Here is a 16,312-nt window from a genome sequence, read left to right as displayed (position 1 = left end):
CGGGAGGAAGGAGAGCAGGTGGAACAGGTAGAACCGCTCGCAGAAACAGACTCCACCCTCTGCTGCACTCCCAGACTCATTTGTATGACAATAAACCTCACCCTGCAGGTGGATGTGTGTGAGTTGGGACACGTCACCCTTTGACCGCCGGTCTCGTGTTTACTAGGCCGGAAGAACAGCTCGGTTTGACCTGATGCTCCCATTTCCATGTTCTTATTATAACGCAAGCTATTTTATGGTTAACAAATTAATGCTTATTATGATGTATCAGGCTTTCATTTATGTAAAGAGGGACTCGGCCTTAATTTTACTGTATTTTTACAACCAAGTTTTTTTGAGCAAATATATGGTCATCATATGCTTGAAGGTCATTAATTTTTGGCTTTTAATCACTTATTTAAACAATAGTTTAAGGAATAACAAAACCAAAACTCATATATTTATGAATTAAGAATCAGATTAATGGGAGATTTTCTCTTGTCCTCCCACAGCATAATGGATTCAGATTAAAATACTTACAAACATGTACTTTATGCATCCTCATTTTGTTAACATTTTCTTTCAAAAGTTGAAGAAAAACCACAGTTATCTGTAGCGATTAATACATTTTCTAGAATAACTCTCTTTGATGTACAACATGCAAGAACTCTTTCTTTAAATCTAGCTCCATCCAACTTTCCACAGGATCAAAATCAGGGCTATCACAGAAGCCTGCCTTTTCCAGTACAATCCAGATCTGATGGTTTTTTTGTTTTTTTTCCAGGATCAGCATTCTTTCCATCTAGTTGCATATTTGGGTAGGGATTTGATAAATCTTAAGGTAGTTCTCTATAATTCTATCCACCTTGTGTAAGGCCGTCCCATGCCATTTATTAGACGTAGATCTCATTAAGTTTTTATTATAGGCATTGCCTATAAACATCTGTTCTGGTTTGAGATATGCTGCACAGACTGGTTAAGTGGGAGTTTACTTTATAGATAAGCCGGGTTTTAAATTTTTTATAATAACTTTTCACAATTTGTCCAAGTCAAATGTGGGAAATTGTTTTGAGTGGAACTGACAGAAGTGAAAGTAATATCTATCTAATTAGAGCCTCTTTCTACGCAGTCAGTGCGACATGGAAAAAAATCGTATCTGAGATTAAAGTCGTACGCAACCAGTGTGTTCTGGCCTTTAGCTAACAAAAACTACCAAAGCATAATGGTGCCATCACAACGCTAGAAAATAGTGAGTTTATGGGTTCAAAAGCTAGGCATCGACCAGCACTGTGGCCAAAGATCATCTTTGTCTCACCTGAATGCATAACATGTAATCTGGAAACAAATCTTTATGTTAAAGGGATTTCTTAAAACCTTTTCTAACACAAATATGCAACTTACTACTGGCAATCAATTGTGTTGTGTTAGTTTTAAATAAGGTATTACTACTTCATTGTAGTTATAAATCTAACTAATTCATGCTTAAAAGTTAGTTCCATATACTGAAAATAAAACCAAAGGCTAATAAAGCTTCCATATCTGGTTAGAAGAGTGACCAAACTTCCTGCCAGTGTTATGCTATGATCCCAATCTGCAAACTGCTAGGGGACATTTTTTATTTTTTTTTTGGCATGTATGCAAATCTGCGTCCATATGGACCGGAGAAAATGCACAATAGATTTAAATGTGTGCAACCAATTTTTGTTTTTATTTAAAGTAATTATAACAAGAGGGAAAAAAAACAACTATAAAGAAATTCAAGTTTATATTAAGTACTAAATTTTTGTTTCTGTACTTTCTTGAAGTAATTGTGAATTATCAACAATCCCATTTTTTGGGGGGGAAGCATGTTTTAAATAATACATACCAGTGTTAAAGATAAGACATGATTTAATGAAATTAGTTTTATTAAACAGTTTTAAGGTTAATTGTTTGACACTTGTCTAAAGTCAGATTTATGGACATTCATAACTGTGAAGGGTTTCCCATCATGCTTGGAAGTGGATGTTTCCCTGACTTTCTAGAACTTAAAAAAAAAATCATAGCAGTTCTACTTTTAAAACAGTAAAATGTGTTTCAAAAATCTAATCTTTATTTTTTGTTTTTACATTGATAAAAAAATCAAAACTGACCTGCAATTCTTACACAAAAACATGCTTTGATTATATCTTTAGTTCTGTTGTACTGCAGCAGCATGAACCTCCAAAACCAGTCAAATGTCTTGGAGCTCCAAACAGCTTTTCTTCCAGAATTGGTCAGTGTTTAGGTCCCTCCAACCTCAACCTGGCTGGAAAAAATGCACCTCTTAAACACAGTACTGCCACCACCGTGCTTCACTGTGGGACAGCGTTGTTAACGGGTTGTGATGGAAGTTTTTTTTGAGTGTGTGTGCAAACTTCATAACAAGGATTCTTTTAGTTTTGTTTCAACATTAGCTTTCCTCCTGCCACACTCTCATATTGGAAATATACTGGCTGCCGTAGTAGCAGATCTCTAAATCTCTTCCATTGTTACGTTGGACTCATTAGCTGCTTTTCTGATTTCCATTTTCAGTCAAAGGATTGTTAAAATCTCTGTTCAAAGCTTGAAATATTGTTTCAGAACTGCGTCCAACTGAGTTCCTCGTGTTGGAACTCAGCTAGATGCTGAGTTCTAAGGGAAGTGGTGGCCTAGCGGTAAGAGCGTTGCACTTGGGTCTCAGAGGTTCTGAGTTCAAGTCCCACATGCCACTCTGAGTCCCTGTCTAAAGTCAGATTTATGGACTGGGATGAGTTAATAGTGCATGATGGATTTCATTGCTCTGTACTGTGACAGTGTAAGGACAAAAGTTTAAAAAGAAAAGATTAACTTTATACATTAGGCGACATCTGATGAAAATTAAAAATTTAAGACCTAAAGTAGATTTCTTTGACCCTTGATATTTATAAACACTTGCTCTTCATTCTACTTTCCAACTATTACATGAGGTTTTTAGTCTTTCACATAAAACACATTGAAGTTTGAGGTTTTAATATTACAAAACGTAAAAAAAAGCCTGAATATGTTTTTTAAGGCTCAGCATCCGGATGTGGATAGAAAATTTTAATTAATGTCCATACTTCTGCAGGCAGTGAAGACAGCCAGATTACTTACCGTTATATATCAAAAACAAAGTACAAGGCAAATATAATCTTTTATTTCACAAACAACATTGCAGAACCTTTAAACCTGTAGGCCATCACCACTCTGTAATCAAAATGACACAGGGGCTAACGGTTTTTGACCATGATTTATTACTTTTTTTTAGTACAGTACTGTTAAAAGTTAGTTCCAACATTATCAACTGGGAGATGGATTTCTTTATTTTAATTCAGCTGAGGTCAACAGACAAAGCAAAGCTATTGAAGCAGTTGCCAAGTTCACCACAACTACAAATGCTGAGAATTTCAAAAAGGAAAAAAAAAAAAAATGTAGTAATAAAAATAATAACAACCTAGATTTTTTTTGATTGGAGCAAAGAACGGTTCCACCATATGAACAGTTATCTTAAAGCCTTTCCATTATGTCATATTTTGACTCAGGTGATTTCCACATGTAATTTATGTGAAATAAATCAAGATCATATCTAGGTACTAACTGCATCTCAAACAGAATGAGATAACAGAAGGATTAATCAAATTTTAATCCAAATAAAAAGGATGGTTTGACAGCAGCCTGTGCTTCAGGGATGCTGATGTGAAAAAAAAATAGGGTTCCAGTTTGGAATGAGAGTTTAATCGGAGATGGAGAAAGTCTCATTTCCCAACTGAATGAAGCTGGTATTTCCCAAGAATGAGCTCACTGGTTGGAGCGGGACAACGGGACAAGCAATGGCGGACTCAGGGAGCTGGGTGCAATTTTTAAAAGACACTGCGATTACATCTGGGCACTTTGATCCGGAGAGACAAATTAAAAGTTTTTGAGGATGAAAATGTGGAAGGCGCTTGCAATAAATAGTGAAAGCGGTTGGGCAAAACCAGCTGTGTGTGGAGATTGTTGAGAAGATGGAGGGAAGGAGGCCAGGAAGTCTGAAAGCCTGATGACTTTCAGGATTACGGCCTATAGACCAGAAGACTATACCAACCTGCCTCTTAGGAACGACACAAAGCCAACCGCCTGTCATGTCGCACGTGTTGCATCTGTTTAATGTAAATGTTTGCCTACAGAGTGCTACTTTAGATTGTTGTGAAGGAAAAAATAAATGAAAGAAAAGAAAAAACAAATGGTCGGGAGTCCCTTTCACCTTCACATCAGTACACCCTCTGAGGACAGAGTGGTTCAGTCCGACCCCTACAGCAGAACTTTTCGGGTGAAGCTGGTTGAATGTTGCTGAACATGAAAAGCGAAGGGGGTGGGGGGAGGGAATGATCTTAGAACAGATGAAGAATGAGGGTCTTTCAGTTCTTGCCCAAATTTCTCCTGCAACATTTGGGACAATACACATACATTTCTGTTGGTTCTCTCTGGATTTTGGGTGTGTTACGTGTTATTCGTGTGTTTGTGAGGATGTCTGCATGTCATTATGGTACTGTATGTTTACGAGGGCTGTGAACCCAGCAGTCTCTCGATAGCGGCATTGATGTCTCCTCCAGTAGCAATGAGGGCCTGCAGGTTTGCCTCACGGTTGATGAAGCCCATGGCGTTCAGCTGGTCGAGCTGGGTCTGGAACCGCACCTCTGGGGTTTGGGTCTAAAGGAAAACAGTCCATAAAGATTTTAATATAACCAACAACATTTCCTGTACCACAACACAATTGTTTTTTCTGTGGTTGTGTACCGTTGCGCTTCCTCCTCCACCTCCTCCAGCAAACATCTGGAGCATCTGTTGCATCAGCTGCTGCTGAGCAGGGTTTGTTGCAGCACTGCTGGGGGGAGAGGCAGGGTTCTCTGCGGGAACAGCGCCTGCTGTGGGCACTCCTGGAATTCCACCTGTCATCAAACTGGGTCAAAAGAAAAAAAATTATTAAATGAAAAGCCTTTATTTAAAATGTGTATTTGTGCAGGAAAAGAGAAGGCACACCTGGGCATAAGGCCTGGGGCTTCTGTCTGCAGCGTCTGAAGGCCCTGCTGGATCTGCATTAGAGCTTGCATGGCCCGGGGATTGGTCATAACTGAAAGGGCTTCAGGGTTCTGCATCTGAAAAACAGGCACATTTCAGCAGTTTGACCTATAAGACTAAAAAAACAGCTAGATATGGGAAGGGTTTGTTAACATTGTAATATCTTATCCCACTCAGAGACAACCTATCAAATTACATTATTCTGGATCAACAACTGAAACTAAAAGACTTGGTTTATATTTCTATTAACAAAACAAATAAAAAAGATAAATATTTGTATTTCTAAGATTTTTTTTTCTATTTCTTCTATGAAACCATTATTTACATTAGTTACAGAAGAAAAACTTAATTGATATGGAGTATAATTGAAACTTACTTAGAAATAAAACATTCTTAGTCGGCTTAAAAACTTAATGAAATTCAGCCTCATAGCAAAACTGTGTTAAAAGTTGGCTTTCAATTAAGGTGGTAGAAGATGGTAAAAAGAAATGATTTCATTTTCCTAAACAAACAGGAATAAGTTAGTTTAAGGAGCGGCGCAATCAAATTCCTAAGCTGGGAAGGTTGTGATTGAAGAGGGAATGAAAGAAGGAAAAGAAAAAAAAAATTATACCTGCTGCAGAAAAACGGGAAGCTGAGCTCTAAACTGTTCCTGCAGCTGTGGGTTTCCAGCAAACAATGGATTATTCATCATTACCTGGATGAGAGAAAAAATATAAGGCATAAATCATGTGGCTGAGTTAGCAGTCTACACTGCCTGAACAGAAATGTTAAATGTTACAGGTTATGTTGGATCGCAAAGAATTTAAACCAGTATAAATATAGGGGAAAAAATGGAGAAAGACACATTTGTACCCAAAAGAATGAAAAGTTAATAATGTGCACACATGCATGTGTGTAAATACATCCTTCAGATTCTCACCTGTGAGGCTAACTCTGGGTTTTGAGCCAGTGACTGCATCATGCTGCGCATGTACGGGGCAGATAGCATATTCTGCATCAGCTGAGGGTTTTCCGAGATCTGTTGAAGTAGACTTTGCATTCCTGGACTGTTGAACATGCCTGCAGTACAAATGGGAACAGCTTCACAAGTGGACAAATCCAAACAAGGATGTAACGACACACCAAGCTCAGCAGATGAAAAACAGGAAAAATCCAAAACTGGATTCACAGGAATTACAGGATATCCTGCTTTAATCACCCTTCAACTGAAAGCTTTAAAACTAAAAACTATTACAAATAACCTGTGGTGAATTTAGCAGATTAAATTTTGTGTCTATGAGTTTCCATGTATTATTTTGATAAAGTCCCAATGCCTAATATAGAGGTACCCATTTTTTGTATAAATTTTCACAAATAAAATAAAGATTTCAAAGATCCCAACCTGTGCTTAAAAATGTAAGCAGTTTAGCTCTGGTGTGTTTCTAAATAATGTGCAGTAAATAAATCCCAGTCACTTTAAATAGCTGTTAAAGACACCTTTGAGTTTTGCATCTATAGAAAGCTGAAAAGGAAATGTTAGGGTGGCAGTAGCTCCTTACTGCTTTATTAATCAACTAAGTAATTATAACACAGTAACAACAAGAACTACTTCATCTCCTACTTTAAAAGAAAAGTCTCTAACATTAACATATAAGTTTGCGGTTAAAGAAAGCACTTGCAGGTATGGGAATCATGAAATTAGTTTACACTTCTGTCTCCAGACAAAGTCAAAAACCAATAGTAACCTGATGGCACTTTTAGAAAGGTGAAAAAGGTGAAATATTGGGAGGGTTTAATTATCTAAATAAGTCAGATGCGTTATGTTGAAATAAAACACTAGCAAACTTCTCCAGCTCACCATTTCCAAGGCTCCCAGGATTGATGCCGAGAGGGTTGGACACACTCGGGTTGGTGGTCCCCGAAGTACTGGTGCTTCCTGTGGTCCCCCCTCCGCTCTCAGATGGGTTTGAAGAATTTGGGGGCCCCCATGGATTAGGTAGGGGCTCTCGGTTCTCTGTCCGCGACGGTTGAGCGCCAGACTCAGAGGATCCACCGAGAGCTGAGAACGGGTTGTTTCCAAACTACAGGAAAATGGTTTCATTGTTACACAGGTTTTCACAAACTTCAACTAATAACAGACTGTTTCAGTTAACCTCCTTGATTGTGCAACAAACTTGGCTAATAAAGCTGGTTCTGAAAACAGATCAAAGTCCTGGCTGACTCAGTGATCTGTAATATTTCCTCACAGATACCTGCTCTCTTGCTGCGCTGAACATGGGCTCCTGGATGTCTGTGTACATCCTCCTCAATGCATTGTAACCTCCTGGAATGCTCTCCAGGTTGCTCAATGCGCGGTCCTGGTTTCGCATCATTTCTTGCATCATGGCTGGGTTTCTGGCAAGCTCCATGGTCTGGGAGGCAGGATTAAAAGGGAAGGAAAGAATAGCAGACAGAGGCTTTATGAGAAATACTAGACCAAATGTTTATTATGATCGTTATCAGATTGAAGCATCAGAATTTTCCCCAGCTCTTAAAGCTTCATTTTTCTTCACCTGTCGCATGAGTTCAGGATTATTAAGCATATGGGATATCTCAGGGTTGCGCTCCATCAGCTGCTGCATCTGTGGGTTGGCCATGATCATCTGCCTCATCAGGTCGGGGTTGGACATCATGTTCTGTACCAACGGGTTCTCCATGATCTGAGAGAGCATCTCTGGGTTGGACATGAGCTGCCTCTGCATCTGCTGCTGCAGCTCCATGAAATTAGCCGAGCCCATACCCAGACCAGATAGACCGGCCAGGTCGCCAAAGCCACCTGGAAAGGGTAAACGTTGGTTAGGTATTGAATATTGCCCAGTAGAGTGTTTTTATAAGTAATAAACAGGCTGACTCACTCATTATATTAGGCGTCTGTGTAGGTGCAGGACCTGACCCGGTGGGGCCTGCTGTGGAGGCAGGGTTGGCGGTTGGACTAGAGGTGGAGCTGCTACCTACCTGAGTGGAGGCTGAACTAGAGGCTGAGGTGCTACCGCCATCTGCTGTCCTAAAGAGAAAATTTTAGGGTCACATGAAAAAAGGTTAAAGCAACGGCAATAAATTAAATACAAGCCTAAAAAAAATGTCTACAAAACTGCGTCCATACTTGTGTGCCGTTTTAATGACGAGGTGTACTGTCAGGCCATCTTTGATGCCATGCTGGCTCAGACTATCGCCGTCCTTCAAGATCTTCCCTGCAAAAATCAAAACCAGCTGGTCCTGTTTGGCTTTGAATCGCTTTGAGATCTCCTCTTTAAACTGGAAGACAGCAAATACAAAAACAAGACAAAAAAACCATTAAGGCTTTAGAATGAAGTGACAGTAAGATCATTAAAATAGCTCTCCAGTTAAGCTGTTTAGTGTTTTTAATGACGAACAGAAAGGGCTAATTGTTAAAAAAAGAGACACGTAAAAATCCCTTTAGACGGTTGCTATGATTTAAGATATTTCCAAATTCCAACAGTGATCAGTATTTACATGGATTAAAGTCTCCTACAATTGTTTGCTGCTCATTGAGTCACCTGGCTAACAGATGGCTCACAGTCTTCTAGACGCCCATCATTACGAGTTCAATTCATGAACTTTATAGCTACATGACAAGAAATGTAATAAAGCTTTTCTGGTTTTATCTTTAAAATTAAGACATTTCATTTTATTATATACATCAAAAATAATGCATTTGTAAAACAGTCTCAATGTAGTGTCCGATTAAAGAAAAGTTGTGTCTCATTTTCCAGTTTTGATCACTTTTTTCTGTTCAAATAGATTGGGCTTTGGATAAATTTTATCCAAAGCCCAATCTTCTGTTTCCATTTAAGTAATGAAACAAGTTCTGAATATCAAGAATTAATTTTATAACACAAAACGAAACAGAAATTGGGATGTAATAAAAAAAAAAAAAAAAGATGCAAACACTAAAACCACAGAAAATCAGCAGTGAAACGCTTTGGTGACATCTTGTGGGGGATAATAGTAACACACCATCACATTTTTATATTTACCAGTGAGCGACACTGGAGGCTGAGGCATATATTACATGTTCCCCACAGATATTAAGGAAAACATATCTAAGCTATAAGTATTTATTGCAGGGAAACAATTGATTTAAACTTAAAAAAAAAAAAAACATTTTCTGTTTCTGTTTCCATCTGACTGAAACCCTTTGAAGTGGACCCATCTAAACCATACCACGGGAAGTAACTAGAACAAATTCATCATGTGATTAGGTCTTAATATTCAGACCATAGAGACTAACCACAACATCAGCATGATTACCTTAAAAGTTTGATCCATTTGGCAACAAGAAAGTTGATCCAAAGAGTATCTGGATATGACTGTTCTCAGGCTTTAGCAATAGCAAGTTAAATATGATTAACAACTATAAGAAAGGGAAGTCTTTAGTTTAAAAAAAGTTTTTTAATGCTCCTTTTTAATGGTTATAAAATACAATGCAAAAAATAAAGATTAAAAGCGTAATAGGGGTTAAAAAACAATATATTAAAAACGCAGTTGAATAATAATAGGCCCTTAAAAACAACAGGTACTACAAACAGACCCAATGTATGACCTTATCAGACTGATGTTATTATAGAGAGATAAGGATATAGTTTCTTTCAAAGAAGAGCCCCAGTTAATCTAGATTTATATTAAGGGCATTTATTTATTTATTATAATTTTTACAGTGGTGTCCTAATGTTGCACCCCAGCATTTAGAGCAAGAGGCTCAGGTCTGGACTTTGACTAACGGATTGCAACATCTTTATACTTTTCTTTTTCAGCCATTACGCTGCAGTTTTGCTGTTAGTGTGCTTGGGTTCGTTGTCCTTTTCCATGACTTGATCTCAGGCCAATTCCACCTGTCATCCCTGGGCATTCAGACCACAGAGGTAGTGGATAATGGCCAATGCAGTGACTGCAAGGAGTTTAGCCTTTAATGGAATGAAACAAGCCCCTGGATCATGTTAAACTCTTTTAATGAGCTGGGTGTGCTGTCTGTCCAAACAACATTTAACAACTATTCTTAATACTTTTCAGATGCAACTTGCAAACCAATTATTCTATGCAGTTAGATCTTCATCCAATGACTGAAAGCTGATCAACACCTTTGTTGTCTGGTAACTGTCAAAAAAATAAATTGTTTAAAGTTGCCTATTTACAAGTACATGGCTTTTTTTTTTTTAAATCAAGCTTTTCTGAAGACAGTTTGTGCTTCACTCTGTTTGAATTTTCAAAGCATTTTGTTTTCACATACAGTGTTCACACAAAATATAATACAGTACATACATTCAGAAGGACAATGTAAACCTGTGAAATTGTGTAATAGTTCCAACAGACAGCCACTGTGGGTCTCTGAGCAAGACCCTTAACCCCCGATTGCTCCCCGGGCGCCCCACGATGGCAGCCCACTGCTCCCCAAGGGGAAGGGTTAAATGCAAAGGTAAATTTCTCCAATGTGAGATCAATAACATTACGTTTTTTATTTATTTATTATTATTCCAGCTGTCAAACTGTATAAGTTAAACTAATTATTTATGATAAAATTGGGTTAAAAAAATCACAATGTGTTTTAGTTCTTTATTTCTATCTGCAAAGTTTGTGTACATAAAAAAGCTACCAGGTAAATACAGAGCAATGTGGGTCTTAAAAAAAAAACCATATAAAATAAAAACATTAATTGTGGCAAATTGGAACTCAATATAGAAAAGTTGGATCAATCTCTTTCCTAACAACCCATTTGATGGCTGTTCCAGGGATTTTGGAGAATAGAAAGCATTTGTTGTTTGTAATTTGTTAAATAAAATCTACTATATTTAATGGTATTCTCCAATCTCTAATTTCTCTAATAAGTATTAAATCTTGCTTTCACTTTGGTCTTCATACCCTAAAATTTACTAAATTTCTCTATGTTTACGATGCAAAACACGACAGCTGATGTGGAGTCTTCAGCAACAGGTGGGGAAGGGTTGGCTCTGCAGATTGAGAAAGCTGCAGTCTGATATTTGTTTTCTATTGGATACCAAATTTTAGGAGCAGGATGATGGCAAAATGTATTGGTTGTAAAAACAAAGCTTTTAAAGACCTTCACAGCCATGCTCTGAGGTTTAAGTCAATCTAAAAGTTTCTAAAACTGGTAAAATATGTTTCATTTAGATATAATGTTTGTAAGAGGACCTTCTTAAAGACAGCATTTTTTTTTTTTTTCAGTAAAGTATGTTATTAGAGCTAAATGGAAATTAAAGTGGCATGCCTATACTTTAGGAAGTCCTTTCTGACAGTCACCCTATTGTCAAAAGCCATTTAATTTAAACAGTGTTTGTGATATTATATTGATTTAATAGTAAATATATAGAATAGTTAAAAAAATATATATATATATAATAAAAAGCATATGAAATACCCGAAATGTAGCAGATGGTATTATCTATTATTAACTAAGAAGCTGCACTAATAAGCCGCGCTGAGTAACCTGCTTTGGATGTGATAACATTAAAGCTCCCTGTGTTTCCAGCTGGGGCCGTCACCAAGCCAACAGCAGCACTGAGAATACTAGAAATCCCCAAGAAGCCTGAATGACTCAGGAGCAGCAATGAGAATGTTCTAGACTCAAAGCCAGTTTGGACTTTATAATGAGGTTATGAAGCTAAAGTAGGAAATGAAAGCGATACACAATTGATCAGCTATCTGTAAGCACTTCCATGGTTCTGTCTGAGTGTTACGGCTTCTAACAGTTAGCACCGTAAAGCGCACCCGTCAGCTGACACTTGTTTAGCTACATAGTAGGTCCGAATAACAAGCTAACTTAGCTCCCCAGCTAGCTGTTAACTGGCTAACCGGTTAGCAATTTCCGAATCTTGGCGCCGTTATTTCAAAGAGATAATCACACAAACAACGTAACCAACCAAATGGCAGTCTAATTAATAATATATTGATTCTAATTAGCCGTTTTTATATTAGACAGTCCCAGTTAGCCGGTAAGACTGGTGACACATGCTAACGGTTTAGCTTTGTAGCCGAAGTTGTGGGCATGACGTTAGAGCGAAGCGGTGAACAGCATCCGACCAACCTGAGTGACAGAGGCGTCCTCTGCGATGGCGATCTCTTCCTTGTCCTTAGGTGTTTTCACTGTGACCTTAATAATCGTCCCCTCTGAGGCTTCGGGTTTATTATTATTGTTGTTGTTAACAGGATCTGCGGCGCCTTGCTCAGCCATCTTTACTCCGCCGATGGATCAGCTCGGGTCTAATGTTTGCTTCCGGTTCAAACCAAGTCCAACCAGGTTCAACCGATTTTTTTTTTCTATTTTTTTCTTTTTACTCCCCCGGTCGATCCAAGTAGTTCCTGTAGGATGTCATCTTTGAAATGTTTGCAAAATAAATTGTTAAAATATATTAAATTGTTCTAACAAAAAATATAAGTTGACACAGTGTAAGCCATTGTATGAGCTATACGCTGTTTTTAAAAGGGCTACATTTAATAATTTTCTAAATGAACCGACTGAAAACATTTTCTTACAAAAAATTAAAATAATAATACAAAAATAAAAAATAAATCACTTTTTGATCTCTCTGTTTGGAATATTACAAATAAAAATGTTATAACAGTGCCAAGCCTCCTTTTTCCTAATAATTGTGACATATTGTTGCCAAGATTTTTTTAAATCAATATAATTTACCTAACCTACCCAAAATCAGTGAGGATTGGAGATTTATTGTTCATTTTATCTTTGATTTGACTCGATTTTTTTGTCTGTATGTATTAAATCTTTTTTATTTTGTACTGCAAAGCGTCCATCTTTTCAGAGTATATCTTTGTCTGCATTTTTTGCACTCAGACAGTTTTTTCCATTTATAGTCATTTTTTCAGGCTTAACATATGTTTTCATTAGGTTTTTCCATAATTATCATACATGTAATCTTTTTATGCATTGTTTTTTGCTGCTTTTAACCTCTTCTTTCTGTTTTCCCTTTAATTGAAAATGTTTCTCATTCCCCTCAGTATTAAGCCCATAGAAATTAGCCTTGTGTCAGTGGTTCTTTGTTTAGAATTCTATAAAGTGAACTAAATGATATTTCTATTCTTTTTTTTTCTTTTTAGATAATTAATTGGTAGCTTAAAGTATTTATTAGAGTAAAATTAATGTTTTTAGCTTTGAACCCTCCTGTGTTGCCCCCATTCCACAGGGCATTCACTTTTTATGTGACTCCCCTTTGGAGCAGACCTGAAAGAAAAGTGTTTATTTCAGCAAATTGCATTGACACTGTTAGTCCTGCATATCTATGCACATCCCCAGCTCTGGAATATACCATTTAAAAACAAACAAATGTCCCCATCTCCAAAAAAGGTTCAAGAACCGCTGAATTACCCCTTCACTAAGGCCCCGTTAGGGATTCACTAACATGCACAGGTCACATGCACTGTAGGGTTCTCATTCAAGTACAGCCATCACCAGTGCTGGCGCTAAAAGCTTTTGCCTCCATCAACAAAAGAATAAAAGAGAATAACCCTTTTGCTTGTTAAACTCTCTTCTCGTACCTCCCTCCCAACGAGAGCAAGAGCCCTCTCTGTTTTTCATTCTTTACCTCTGCAAGGTGGGACGTCGAGAGAGAGAAAAGTTTCCAGAAGCAAGGTAAGGGAGTGTTTCTGAGTGTGATTCCAACAACCATATCTGAGCAGGATTGGACAGAGGATGGCAGAATAAGATTTAACCTGAAAGTACTGATATATGACAACAAACAGGATTAGGATACAGTGCCATAAAAGTGGCTTTTAAGCAAGTTTGGTTTAGCTTGGTTTAGTCCTGTTCATCTTTTGGAGCAATGTCTTCGATTAAGCAGAGGTAAAAATAGTTTCTGATGATTTAGTGTGCAATGATAACGGTTGTCTTGCAAATAGAGAGAAAGTTTTGATTATTTTATAATAGACCTATGGGCGGAAAACATTTTTTTCCCATTTTTATGATTGGCCTTGGATTGATTTTATCATCAGCTTGTACCAAACATTTCTCAGTTATGCATAAATATTTCTTCTTTTTGCCAGATCTTTCTGAAAACTGCTTGATAATCTGCTGCTAGTATATGTTTTCATATTAAGAATTTGTATTCTATATACAAATGTTTACCTTTTCAAATCACAAATGTAAAAATGTATCAAATCTTGTATTTTAGTTTAGTTTATTTTAGTTTTTATGGGAGAAACATATACATTATCATGGATAAATAAAATGTAAGGGAAGGTTACCAAAAATCCTCAAAGGGCTTAAAAGTGGTAACCCCCATTAAAAAAGTTTGTCTTCAACCATTAATTGAAAAATTTACATCTTATGTAGATAATAGTTACAATACAACAAGTCTAATAGAAGCTGCTACAAGGGAAAAGGCAGTCATTTCTTAGGAGACGTTTTGATTTTAAACTGATTTTGTGAGACCTCAGTAAAGGTTAATACTTAGTTTTGTTAAACAAGTTGTTCTTTAGTGTCTGCAGTTTGCCTCTGTTTTTGCACAGTTCCCCTGGTGCTGCCCCGTTATCTCAGCTCAAGATGTACAGCTTCATGGGTGGGGGTTTGTTATGTGCCATCGTGGGTAACATCCTGCTGGTGGTCTCCACGGCCACCGACTACTGGATGCAGTATCGTCTGTCTGGAAACTATGCCCACCAGGGTCTCTGGAGGTACTGCATGTCCAACAAGTGCTACATGCAGACTGACAGCATAGGTAAGGGTTCTTTCTGTTTATATATATAAAAAATATATATATATATATATAGTTTGTAGACTTTTCTTGCTTGTTTTTTATTATTTTTGATTGATTCTTTCTTAACAAATATTTCAAACAAACAATATTATACATAATAAACATTTTTTTAACACCATAAAGCTTACTGACTTACTGACTAATAAGGATTATTTAAATTTTCTTGTTTAAAACTCCCTAACTTACCATGCATGTTTTCACTGGATATCTAAACTGCTTGCTTTTGCTGAAAAATACATTTTCTGAATTATTAATTCATTGAATATTATCCATATTATTTTTGTAAGGCACCACATAATCAAAAAGTTGAACCACCTTAAAGTTTTTTGACATATTGATCTGCATGACTTTCATGATCTGGCACTTACAGTATAGCACTTATTTTATTCATTTTATATTCTATTTGTGTTTCTTTTTAGGATGAACTAATTATGATGAGGGTATACTTTCAAATAACATTTCTTTGTGCTTCTTCCCAGGCTACTGGAATGCCACCAGGGCCTTCATGATTCTGTCAGGAATGTCCTGCTTTGCAGGCATTATCGCCAGCATCATGTCATTTTCACACTTCTCCTCCTTTGAAAGATTCAACCGCTCCTTTGCTGCAGGAATCATGTTTTTTATCTCCAGTGAGTTTTTCTATTATTTCACAATATTATAAAGTCAAACTCGATATCTTGAAATGTAAATGGGCCACAGAAAGACTGATATGTACAGTTTGATTCTCAGCTTTCTTTGTACTACTGGCTATGGCCATCTACACTGGTGTGACGGTGAACTTCCTAGGAAAGCGCTTTGGTGACTGGCGTTTCTCCTGGTCATACATCTTGGGCTGGGTGGCCATGCTCATGACATTCTTTGCAGGTGTGAATTGACAAAATGTATTATTACTTAAAACTTAATCTCCTCATCCTATGAGGTATTAGCCAGGCTATTCATGCAAACTATCAAACCAATATAAGTACTGTCTGTTGCAGGTATTTTCTACATATGCGCCTACAGAATATATGAGGGCAGGAGAGGAACTGGTCCACGCTAGATGTCTGCAGAAATCAAAGGACACTCTTTGTTTGGATTAACAAGCAGACAGCATCAAGGCACACCCAATAAAGACACAACATCTAATGGAGATACTTTGATGCTCTGCTTGACTTGTTTATGAAAGGACCTTGAAATTACAGATTTTATTCTAAGAAATACTGACTGTTTTTGCCAGCAGATGGCAGCACTAGCTCAGCCTACCATGGCCTCAATCTGTGGCAAATTTTTTTTTGTATATTTATATTTAATTTGAATATTGCATTGAATAAGCTAACAAACGTGTTATAGAGAGAGGATTTTTTTTTATCATTAATGTATAATCTGAATTATTTGAACCTCATATGATGTAGACACAATATCTCAATGCACAGTCTTTTACTAAGAGAAAATACTCTGAGGGAGCATTTATTGTGTAATTTGAATTAAATAACAAAGGTCTGTGTGCTGTA

General features: G+C 37.2%; 2 protein-coding genes across 4 annotated transcripts; one reads left to right on the top strand and one right to left on the bottom strand.

Moving 5' to 3' along the window:
* Positions 1-3,132: 3,132 nt before the first annotated feature.
* ubqln4 (ubiquilin 4) lies at positions 3,133-12,283 on the bottom strand. The gene is made up of 11 exons (XM_038288759.1): positions 12,137-12,283; positions 8,180-8,331; positions 7,932-8,080; positions 7,590-7,852; positions 7,290-7,448; positions 6,896-7,118; positions 5,978-6,117; positions 5,669-5,752; positions 5,017-5,132; positions 4,774-4,936; positions 3,133-4,686 (listed from the first exon to the last, which is right to left on the bottom strand). Exons 1-11 carry the CDS (start codon positions 12,281-12,283, stop codon positions 4,534-4,536), a joined length of 1,749 nt encoding a protein of 582 aa, XP_038144687.1. The 3' UTR covers positions 3,133-4,533.
* Positions 12,284-13,455: 1,172 nt separating this feature from the next.
* LOC119785945 (lens fiber membrane intrinsic protein-like) lies at positions 13,456-16,312 on the top strand. 3 transcript variants are annotated; one of them, XM_038288923.1, is made up of 5 exons: positions 13,456-13,699; positions 14,575-14,783; positions 15,302-15,451; positions 15,552-15,686; positions 15,800-16,312. In XM_038288923.1, exons 2-5 carry the CDS (start codon positions 14,609-14,611, stop codon positions 15,859-15,861), a joined length of 522 nt encoding a protein of 173 aa, XP_038144851.1. In that variant the 5' UTR covers positions 13,456-13,699; positions 14,575-14,608; the 3' UTR covers positions 15,862-16,312. The 3 variants fall into 3 exon arrangements, with proteins under 3 accessions (XP_038144851.1, XP_038144849.1, XP_038144850.1); XM_038288921.1 differs by lacking the exon at positions 13,456-13,699 and adding an exon at positions 13,717-13,909 and having other exon boundaries at positions 14,554-14,783; XM_038288922.1 differs by lacking the exon at positions 13,456-13,699 and adding an exon at positions 13,718-13,909.

The sequence above is a fragment of the Cyprinodon tularosa genome, unplaced genomic scaffold (assembly GCF_016077235.1).
Source record: "Cyprinodon tularosa strain WSP-4 unplaced genomic scaffold, ASM1607723v1 ctg26, whole genome shotgun sequence".
In the NCBI taxonomy this organism is placed as follows: domain Eukaryota; kingdom Metazoa; phylum Chordata; class Actinopteri; order Cyprinodontiformes; family Cyprinodontidae; genus Cyprinodon; species Cyprinodon tularosa.
Note: the sequence above shows the minus strand (reverse complement) of the source record. Positions and strands in the feature narration are given on the sequence as shown.